The sequence below is a fragment of the Periplaneta americana genome, chromosome 5 (assembly GCF_040183065.1).
Source record: "Periplaneta americana isolate PAMFEO1 chromosome 5, P.americana_PAMFEO1_priV1, whole genome shotgun sequence".
Lineage (NCBI taxonomy): Eukaryota > Metazoa > Arthropoda > Insecta > Blattodea > Blattidae > Periplaneta > Periplaneta americana.
In genome coordinates, this window is record NC_091121.1 from 79,202,070 (window position 1) to 79,214,123 (window position 12,054).

The window sequence follows — 12,054 nt, forward strand, 5'->3', positions numbered from 1 at the left end:
CCAGCTTTGACCATATAAGGGGCAGCATCGCTAATAAAGAATAACACATTATCGTACATAATACCCTTTGGCCACAGGATACCCATAGCTTCGTTGAACAGTTTAACTATAGTTTTGTTATTGCACTTTTCTAGAACATCACAATGTAAAAGAATTCGTTCAGAATATTGTTCACTTAACAAACCGATAACTACATTACCAACAAGTCTACCTTCTTTGTCGGGAGTCTCATCAATGGAAACCCAAATTGAACTATCTTTAATTTCATCTCTTATCTTCTGTATTGTCTCATCGTAGATGGATGGAGCATACGTCTTCCTAAGTGTTGACTCATCCGGGATTGTATGTTGAGTATATTTTTCAAGGAATTCCCTGAAGACCTTATTCTTTAGTTTGTAGAGAGGAATATCAGCAGAGATGAGAGAACGGCACAGGTCGATGTTAAACTCAGATCTTACATTCGATGTTGTTGGTTGTGTTAAAAACAATTGTCTCTGCTTGGAATTTAGTTGTTTGTTGGCCTGATGTTTACTAGTTGTAATGTGTTGTTGCACCAGGAACTTTTGTGTAGATGATACTGCACACTGACACAAATTACAAAATAATATTTTATTGTCAGTTGATAAACCATCTTCTTTAAATTCTGAAATGTAACTTGTTAGTTTTGATTTTAAATTGACTGAATGACGTACTTTTGGCATATTTACCGTCTTTATAGTATGATTTACAAAACTGAACCTATGTGTACTCTGACTGGCATTTAACTGTTGAGCTGCACAACTGAAGTCTGTTAAAAATTTTAAATTAAATTAATACAGTTTTGTAACTTACTTTCCCATTGTTGATAGGACTGCTAATCTTCAAATAACTCTGATGTTAAAGGGATTACTGAACATGTGTTTAAATCTCTATTGTTGAAATGTATTTTTAAAAGTTAATGGAATTTTGTTTTGTTTTATTGTTAAACCTAATATAATATGGACTGTTTTATATGAAATATGGAAAATATATGGAAATTAATGAAAATATGTACTAAACTCTAAAATATGGAAAAATATGGAAAATAAAAGTAGGATTTTTCAACCCTACACATTGTGAAACATAAAGATAATGCAAAATATAAATTATATTAGCTTTATAAGTAAATATGTATTTACATATAAATCCTTTCCCTGATAATGACTATTGTGCAAAATAATTCGAATAAAATGTTTAGAAAAATGTAATGTTACATTTAGTGAGAATGAGACGTGCAGAAAGAAAATTTCTCGGTCTAGAGCAGAAATATTCGTTTGAAATGGATGTATTACAGTAAAAACTCATAAAATATGTTTTAATTGAAGTTGAATTAAGAAGTATGTGATCTAGATAAAGATATTGTTAGATTTGTTAATATCCGGGCTTACACTGTTTGGAAATGTTAAAAACATAGGATCTTTACACAATATTATATATTATATGGAATAGTATTTTTCCACTAGTTTTCAATTCGGGCTCTGAAATGACAGTAGTAGAAGAATGCTATTCTGCAGGTAGTGATACACAATAAAAGATTCATATGTAGGTTAGAGTTGTTCTTCCCATTAGGCACCATAATTATTTTTCGGAATGGTGACCAATACTTTAAAGTAGAGTTAGTTAGTGGGATTTAAAAGGTCGCGTCAGCTGCTATGGCTATTTGCGCCATTATCTAAAATTCTTAACATAACCACTTTAAAGTAGAAATTCTATACTTTGTACTTTGTGTTAAGTTTGTAATTGCAACTTGTTTCATTATTATAGGCATGTTCAACTGTAATAATAATGAAAATAATGATGATGATAATAATAATAATAATAATAATAATGGAGTCAAACATTTTATAACGAAATTGGTGATTATCTTAATATAAACTCTCTTGTACATTATTGTTTAGTCAACTGTCCGAAGACAGGTCTGAACCTCACAAGTGATACCAAGAAGGTACCACTTATAAGAGAACTAGGTTAGGAGATAATGAGGTAGGTTGGCCAGTTCCTTATTAAGTTGAAAACAGTTTATTTGCAACATAGGTATAATGCCAGAATAATTTTTAAACTTTGAAGAAATAATAGTCTACACCTGTGGAGTAACAGTTAGCTCGTCTGACTCCGGTTCGATTCCCCGTCGGGGCAAGTTACTTGGTTGACGTTTTTTCCGGAGTTTTCCCTCAACCCACTATGGGAAAATGCTGGGTAACTTTCGGTGCTGGACTCCGGACTCATTTCACCGGCATTATCACCTTCAACTCATTCAGACGCTAAATAACCTAAGATGTTGATAAAGCGTCGTAAAATAACATCTTAAAAATAAAAAAATAATAATAATTGCAATGATTTTTTATTATTGAGCCAAAATGTCATTTCCATTATAGTGTCCAGAGATCTTGGAATATGTGGAGGCAAGGTTCTGCACATTCTTGACTCCGACTCTAGTGAAATGGAGTTTGGTCATCATTGTGTTTCTGTCGACTGACTAGAACTTGTTGCACGGCGGGATATACAGTAAATAATTTGTTTACGTGGAGCGATTTACATTTTAATAGCGTTTTACCGTGGAAAAATGTCTTGTACTGAAAAGGTAAATATTTAGTCTAGACGTCCCTCTCTGTAACTCTGTCGTTCAGAAACAGACATCTAGGCCTACATTTCTAATTAATATTTTTTTCTATGTCAGATTTGCAGTTATTATCTTAAAATTTAACGGCTCATAATATGCATGCTAGTAAATAGGCGCATTTTCAAAACGTTTAAGATAGTTTTTTTTATTGGATTCGAGTGATTATTCCAATTACTATATACGTTAACTATTACGCCACAGTTGTTAGTCGCCTTGGTTGCCGAATTGACAGCGCGGGACCGAGCTCAAATCCCGGATAAAGAAAGATTGTGAGGATTTTTCTCACAGTTCTCCCGTTTCCCCCCATCATTTCACCAACATTCCCCACAATTACCCTTCCATTATTATTTCATACTCGAAAAAAATAGGACACCACTTGCGTTTGCGTGACGCCGAATCGATAGCCCTCCATGGTGGATGTTCCTCGCGGTTTGTGCGAAGATCAGAAGATTGCATTCTATTCTAGACGACTCATAGGTCTGTGATCACCGGAACTCTCCGTGTCCTTGTTTGACTGACGGGGGCATGACTCGTGTAGATCTGTGAGATACGGCAGACTACCATCATAGGTATGGTGTATGAATTTTATAGCTGGAAAGGAATGAGTAGTGTGGCGTATGACGGAGCCGGCTTATCCGAAAAGCACAGTCGGTACGGAACTTATTCCATCACGGGTGCACAAGAAGGTTACTTGGACTGATGTGCATAGGAATGTTCCTTATCTCGCCGATAAGCACCTTTATAACACTTAATGCCAGAATTTTTAATGATGAAGATAGTAATGCAATTAATAATTAATGTTCATTTCGATGTTCACAATTAACCTGAGTGTAAGGAAATATTGCTACCAAATTGATCTCATACATTTCACTTAGTGTCCACACCTATGGAGTAACGGTTAGCGCTTCTGGCCACGAAATCAGGTGGCCCGGGTTCGAATCCCGGTTGGGACAAGTTACTTGGTTGAGATTTTATCCGGAGTTTTCCCTCAACCCAATATGAGCAAATACTGGGTAACTATCGGTGCTGAACCCCGGACTCATTTCACGGGCATTATCACCTTCATCTCATTCAGACGCTAAATAAACTAAGATGTTGATACAGCTTCGTAAAATAAACCACTAAAAAAAATTAACTTAGCCTATATTGAAGATTGCAATAGAATACATATTCGTATTTATGTTGTGTGTTGATTTCATTTATGAAAGAATTATTTGTAGCATTGCGTATTTTCTTTTGTAAAAAACTCTGTTTGCTTGAATGTGCTCTAAAAATCAACTCATTGGTTTATGAAAATATGAATCCTAACATAAAATGCTGGTTTATTTTACTAGATTGTGTTTGTGATAGCACCAGTTTCATTTATTGCTGAATAACTGTCGGCAACAGAAAGAGAAAAATGAATAAATATTGTAACATGTAAAACCGTTACGTTATGCCAACGTTCCGTAGTGAATTGACGAAACTGAGAAGTTATGTTTTTTTCTCTTTGAAGCGATATCTCGAAATGTACGGTAACGCGTACTGTTGGACGAAGAAAATTGAATACTGATAAAGTTCAATCAATAGGAGACGAAGGCTTAAAGAGTTTTTATGTTGACGAAACACTTGAGTACATAGATGCATGGTCTTTGAAGCGACTTCAAAACTACTGACAGACTTCCTGTTTCTTCAATATTCGTACCTCACGAACTTCTGGGCGAAAAAAGTAAACCTGTGCGAGACATTTCTTTCAGTAAATGCATGAAGGAAATAAATAATTCTGCTGCATACTCTTAAATTACTAAGAACTTTGTCGAAAGGCTGTATTATTATAGTTATATTTGGGCCATCTTTTATGATACCATGTCACAGACAGCGAATTTCTGTTCCCAAACGTACAGCGGATAGAGTAGATTCTTCTGGTACATTCATTACGTCACGTGGATGCATAAGCAGGATAGTAGAATTTTATTTTATTGCAAGCAGGTACGCATGAAGTCATTGAATAATAATGATGTAATATATTATAAATATGCCCCTGTAACGTCATATGACGTAGAAAAAATATTATCTTAGTTTACACAAATTTTATGTGAAGTTTGCAAAATATATTCATTTCATAACCTCAGAATGTATGTTTTCGTTCACTGCAACAGAATAGGTTTTGATAAATGAATTATTTGCATATATTGTGTAAAATGTAAATATTTCTAATTTGTATATTGATTTTTTATTATTATTTTGTCCCTGTAACGTCATGTGAAGAATATTTTCTTATCTTAAACAAATTTTTACTGGCAGTTATAATAAAAGATATAAATTTCATAAGTCTAGAATATATGTTTTTGTTCACCGTAACGGAGTTGATCCCTTTAAATGAATTAATTGTATATATCATATATAGAGTATTTACAATTAATGCGTATTATATTTAATAATATGTTCTATAATATGTATTGTATGGAATAGTTCAGTATTGTCATCGATCTAATTACATTTTCTGTCATATATAGCACTTATATTTTGTACAGTGCTAGTTTCGAAGTGTTAGTGCGTTTATATCGTTAAAAAGTAGCTGGACAGACCATTTCAATTTAGTAGCAATGCCACTTACAGTTGTCATGCTCCATTATTATTACATACCGAACTAGGTTATACCTTTCGTAGCGTCCTGACGTAAGCATTTAGGGTCCAGGATATACTAGCCGATAACTTTCCTAAAGTTGTTTGGGAACGAAAATGCGCTGCCTGGTCATAAAATAGGGCCACTGGCAGGTATAGTGTTAGTGAGCTGGACCTGTCCTCAGAGACTGTGAGTGTTTATTTATAAATCACCAATTTACTCTGTCAGGCATGTCAAAAATCAGACACTGAAAGTGCAGTGTATGTGCGCGGAACGCCGGTCTGTGCAGATTGCGTCATTCACGTGTTGTTCTTACCAGTTCTTAGCGGGAGGGGTGTACAAGAATCTATTCTACGCTTCTAGTGTTCAATTAAATTGACATTTTGGACATTGTAAACATACTTAGCATAAGGAAAAAACATAATTATTGTCGGTGTCTATATTTGACAATAATTGTAATACAAGAAACAATAGACTTACTCAGTTACAATTCACAATGCAGTCGTTTGTAAAGAATCATTTATTTACATGATTTGTATACAATATTTGAAGAAAATATAAATATTGCAGTAATTTCGACACAACAAAAAACGAACACAATATTTCATTTTACGTAGTAGGTACTGATTATTTCAAAGCAGTACTCTTTCATTGTTCCTCAAGCGTTATTGGGACCATTGGTGCACAAATGCTAAGAAGGAAAATATTTTACTCCCAATTACATGCAATAGGACATTGTGAGGCTTTTACACTGGAATCATTTCCTTGCTGTATATTAATATAAATTCACATTACTATTAATAAATTGGATAAATTAAGCTTGAATTTAAATTTATATATATAGTTTATTTGAAAAACGTTGAGAGCAAGTATTAGCAAGTTGGTAGCGTTACTGAATTGAGTTAAAAGAGTACTTCACAAGCTGTGAAGCGAGGACATTTTCTTTATGTCAGGTATAAAGATTTATTAACGTAAGTATATTAACATAATATAGTAACATGAGGTGAAAAATTCGCCATTATGTATTATTTTTCCAGAAAATTTTTCCGCCTTACAAATAGTTGCTTTCTTCCTTCCCTTACAACCTCAAGAACCTCACATGTATTACTCACTATATTCTCATCACTTATCAGCTTATCAAATAAAAATTGTAAGTCGTGTAACCATTGATGGCTGTGTTAGTACAGACTCCAAAACATAATCATTTTCATGTTTGTCTTGCCGTGAGAGTACTAATTAAGAAATAAGAGCAGGGGAATATCATATTTTGAGAACTTTACTAATCTGATTTAAATTCTCATATCACTATTAGGTCGACATGATATGATGAAAGCCTTTCATTTTAAAATAATTACTATTGGCTGAGGAAAACATCATAACAGTTATGTTATATGATTCGTGATTTCTCTTCTTCGTTATATCTGTGGACTCCTCACTTTATTTTCCATAACGCATTCACAATCACAGCTCAATGAGCACCCATTCTGATCTGTGTTACTGAAACAAAGCTGATCTGCTACTATAGGTACTGTACAGCCCTGTCGCGTTCCCCTCCAAGCCGATTCACTCCCTCCAGGTAGGGGAATAGGAATTGCACGTTGCACGGAGACCAGTGCACAATGTGCGCGACTGCACAATGTGCAGGGTTTTGACATGCCTGCTATATGTATTTAATGTTCTTAATCTTCCCGAATTCCTTTCTGCGTTTCGGATTTCTGAAGTGCAAATATCTGGTTAATGTTTACAGAATAGACACACCAACTTCAGTGTTAGTGAAAAATATGTAGCCTGTATTTTTTCCAACTAGATTGATGTTCTAGCCCACTGTTGCCTGGTGCGAAAAGTATTATCTCATGTTATAAACTGTTGGCGCCGATTGTCAATTGTTTATCAGATGTCATGGCAGCAATCACAACCGATCAATAAAGCAGTTCAAAGCTTTTGAAAATGATTGACTCTGTTTGGTTAAGAAATGCACATGTATTAAATAAATTGCTTTAACAACAATATTTTATTGATAACGTTTTACTACTGGTATTTACTCGCCATAATTCGGGAATTAAATTAGTGTTTGAAATGGTTATTGGAGGAGAAAAATTCTCTCCGGCGCCGAGGATAGAACCCGGATCCTTGGTTCTACGTACCAAGTGCTCTAACCACTGAGCTACGCCGAAGTTCAATCCCTCTCCTCCAGTGTTTTTCCCTTTGTGGCCTGACTCCAAGTTCGACATATATGTTAACATATATTAAGTCAATCCCGGCCACCAAGTCACTCAATTAAGTACGTTCCTTATATAATGGCATTTGACTTAATACATGTCAACATATATGTCGAACTTGGAGTCAGGCCACAAAGAGAAAAACTCTGGAGGAGAGGGATTCGATCTAGTGCTGTGGATTGAACTTCGGCGTAGCTCAGCGGTTACAGCGCTTGGTACGTACAACCAAGGACTCGGGTTCGATCCCTGGCGCCAGAACGAAGTTTTATCCTTTAATAACCATTGTTACCATAGCAGATATATCCTGCAGGACCAAAAAATTAATCTTTACGTAGTGTTTGAAACATTTCAATCACCGGAAAGAATCTCTTCGCTGTACTTGGACATTCCTTATCTTGCGCTATTCCATAAACATGTTGCTGCCTTGTTTTTTCTGGTGATTTCAATGCTACTCTTCCTGAAATTTCTTCTTTTTCTTCCGGTTTGCTTTCAGAATTATTGTTAATTTTCTAATGCTACTTTGAAACTACAACCATAACACTGGCCTGCGTTCCAAAACTTTTTTTTCTGTGGTCAAGGATTTTATAACTGATATTCTATATTCCTTGCATGATGAATTAAAAAATGTAACTCGTTTTGCTCAATGAAATCAGTTCTTTTACTACCGTAAAATGGAATGACTTTGATACATTGAGTCGACTTTGATCATTTACACTTAAGTTAAATAGTGCCGCCATTATGAATAAATGAATGTAGTTGTAACTGAAAAACATTTCCTGCCTTCATAGTCGATTGTTAAGAGGCAGTTGGCAGCAATTACAGATCTGTCTCCATTGTTCGTGAGGTAATGAATATTTCTATACATTGTCTCCTGCATCTTCTTAATTGAGTTGAAAATTGTATTTCATTTTATTATTTAAAGATTGATTCATACTTGCTATATTATTTTATAAAATGACACTTAATCTGTAAGTAGTCTACTGATAACTGCTTTTTTTAAAACTGTATAAGTAACATATAATTACAATATTAATTTAATGGAGTGAATTTGATCACTTTTATATTTCATTATCTTTTAGCGTGGTGAGATAGGCAGAACTTACAAAAGGAAAACAGATAGTAGAAACTGCAAAAATTATTCTTACGGCTCTCCTGAGAAGCTCTTTCAAAAATTGCCACCGAAATACTTTCAATTAGAATAACCTCAGAACAGTACAAAATAATTTTCTGCACGTTTTATAATAAATTGAAAGGTCCTCATACAAAAAACCCAGGTGGCCAAACCATAGTAACATATGTAGGAAAAATGCGTAGTGCATGAAATTTTACAGTTTAGTGACTGAGGTTTCCAATAATTAGTAGCTTGTGTTGGAGATTCGTATTTTTATAAAACATATTTAAATGGACAAGAACGAACCTGACCTTTTCTGAGAGATTAATCAGAAGCATAAATGGAGCATTAAACTTGAAGATGGAACATATATTCAGTCTGGAAAATTTGTTTTGATAAAATGCCATTCTAGCTCGAGGGAAAGTGAGACATACAAAAAACGTATCTAAATTCAGTTTATGAATGCCACAAGTGATGTGAAAATAATAGGCTTCAAATCATTTGGAAATAATTCTTCTATCACTGAAGTTAACGATGATGTGTCCATTGTAAATGTGAGAGGTGTTATAAGTGTGTTTCGAGATCCTGTTTTGTGTGCATTAGATGGAGATAAAAGTGTTTGATATTAAGGAACTGTGTTAATTTATGTTAAATTTCACAAACTAGTTGTGAAGTAATTCCTATACTATTTAAACATTTCACAGTTACATTAATAAAATAGGCCTACTTTCAATTGTGTAATTAGATTTAAATCCTGCGCCTTAGATGAAGGAAAATATGTTCATAAATTTGAATAAGATGTTGGTATAAATGAATTACGTTTGTGTTCAATGCAAGAAAGGAGGGAGGTGAGGAAACATCAATGAGATTGAAGGGACGAGCTCGAACGAACATGAGATATCTACTTCATTAAGTATTAATTTGCTAGCTTTATTTAAGAATGAATATTCGTAGCACATTCCTTTTTTGCTCAGAGTTTTTAAGCTATAATGAGAGTTCCATTCCATAGCAAAATACCTGTTTGAATTCGTTTATACTTTATCAAACCGATGCACGAATGGAATCTCGGGCATTTTTATACCTTATTTTAATAATATACGAAGTGTTGGATGACAGAAGGGACCCTCCATATATGACTAGTCTAGGATCGTAGCATCTTAAGGAGTGATGGAAGTATTCGAATAAAAGAATACGAATTATTCGATTCTTGTAAGTTCTCGAGATATATCTCGAATCGTGAAAAAATATTCGAATACATTGCTTAGAAGGTAGATGCTGCGAGAAGTGAAGAATGAGAACAAAAAGAAATAGTATAGAGAAGGGAGTTCTCGAGAACATAATACATTCGGCTAACCTCGCCCACAAACATGAGGTAGTCGCGTGTAATAAAAACTTGCTCCGGATCGTCTCTCTCTGTGTAACTTCTCTCCTCTTTTTTTCTCTCGTCTAATTACGGAACGCAGCAATAAAACATGTTTATGGGAAGTTGCAGATAGCTACAGTATGTGAGTAGAACAGCGGTGACCAAAACTCGAGCTGCAGTGATTACATGCGACAGACAGCCTATGAAGTAAGAAGACGGAGGAAAGATAGTTGGCATGAAAACTACAACCAGTGGTGGTTCCTGCACTAACATCTTGATCAATCCCGCGGATAAAAATCTCAAGCTTTAAATTATCAGTAATGTCACTGCTGTCATCAAGAGCCAGTGAATAATATACGATTTTTCTTGCTTCGTTTTTTCACTTCCTCTGGAATATAATTAGGAATTTTCTGAATTCTTCTCTCGATACTTGGTCGAGAAATTCTTAGTTCTTCAAAATGAAAAACTTCTTATGAACATGTTATTTAAACTATTTTAATCATTACTCTTTTTAGATATTCTGTTCTATTAAAAGGCTTTAGAGCACGAGATATTTCAAACCCCATTAGGCAGCTGACTTCCTTACATTTATTTATGTCGTCTTTCTCTTCCTGGCTCTGATTTAAGACTTACGTTTAACATTCGTTGGCACAATATTGAATCAGTTTTCTACAATATCATTATTAAATGAATAACTAATAAATAGTTACCCTCATCTAAAAATTAAGAAGATTAAAACTGAGATAAAACCTAATAATTTTATCCTTCTAAGGAGAAGATCTAAAAATATCAGTACTCATGCACGTGCAGAAGAATTATAGAAACACATACTTAGTGGTCAGTAATAATAATCATAATAATAATAATAATAATAATACATAATTCAGCAAAAACGTTGTCCTCATTCTTTACGAAATCACCTCTTACTGCTTGTAGAGAGAGAGTTTGTAGAGAGACATGATACCGCCACTGCTTGTCTTCAGTACGTGAATGAAACACACAGCAATGTATAGGAAACTCCTCGTACCCATTTGAATGTCTGTGATTACACTATGTAACCACGATACCCGCTTTGGCCACTGCTGGAGTAGAATAATAAAACATGTATACTCCTGTTCTTGCACAATACATTGCTGTCTTATCGCTGTCATGCTGGATGTTGGATAAGAGAACCGAGAAGCGAGAATCTGCCGGTGCGTAATGAAATCGGTATTCAAATGATAAAAGTATTCGAGAACTTTTATTCCAATAAATGTTCCAGTTCTTAATATTATTCGAGAACAGATTATTCGATTCTAAAAATTATTCGGTTCTGCCCATCACTAATCTTAAGATCACCATTAATTCATTTTGTACGTTAGATTAAAAGTGAGAAATTCTGCTGAAACGTGATCCACATGAACTGAGCCTTCTTATGAGACAACAGAATATAACTTTGTCAATGTGCAAACATCTATGCTGTAGACGGGATTTTAATTCACGAACGTTGCACAAAATCTGCGTAAAGAGTGGCTTTTAACTATTTTTTGGTTTATATATAAATCTCCTAACTGTGGAAACGAATTTTATGAGAACAGAATGGCTACTGTTATGAAGTTATGACGTTTCATTGTCGGTATGATGATAATAGTTGAAAAATTAGTGTAGAAACTCACCAGACAGCCAAGCAAAACAAGGAAAACCGACAGGGGAGCCGTGTTGCCCATCATTGCTTTCGACAGGAGAATTGGTTTATTTCTGCCAGACAGTTACGTGTATTAGTATATTATATTTGCTAGCTGTGCACAATTCTACGGTGGGAGGCGATAGCAATGAAAATAGAGATTATAAAAGCATTTAAATAATATCACAAAATTCCAATCGATGCTTTATTATTTCACGTGCAAACTTATATAAGTGTTTTTGAGATCGGAATGTTAACGCATTTCAGTCTTTTACCGAATGAATTGTTCGGAATTCTCAACCGTAGTAATCTAAAATCCGACGTGTTTTCAAAATCAAACAGTAAAATTTCCTCGAAATGTAATGGCACACGCTCTCTGAATATTCAGATACAATTACTATACAGTTGTAATGTTAATTAATTTGTTTATTCTGTTTCATTGCAATACTCAATAA

General features: G+C 34.4%; 1 protein-coding gene across 1 annotated transcript in view; it reads right to left on the reverse strand.

Annotated features, from left to right (window-relative positions):
- Window positions 1–11,705, reverse strand: part of LOC138699860 (uncharacterized) — a 42,666-nt gene extending 30,961 nt beyond the window's left edge. The window contains exon 1 of the mRNA XM_069826054.1: window positions 11,592–11,705. Within this exon, the coding sequence (XP_069682155.1) occupies window positions 11,592–11,645 (54 nt within the window). The 5' untranslated portion in view covers window positions 11,646–11,705. The remainder of the gene's footprint in view (window positions 1–11,591) is intronic.
- Window positions 11,706–12,054: the final 349 nt, after the last annotated feature.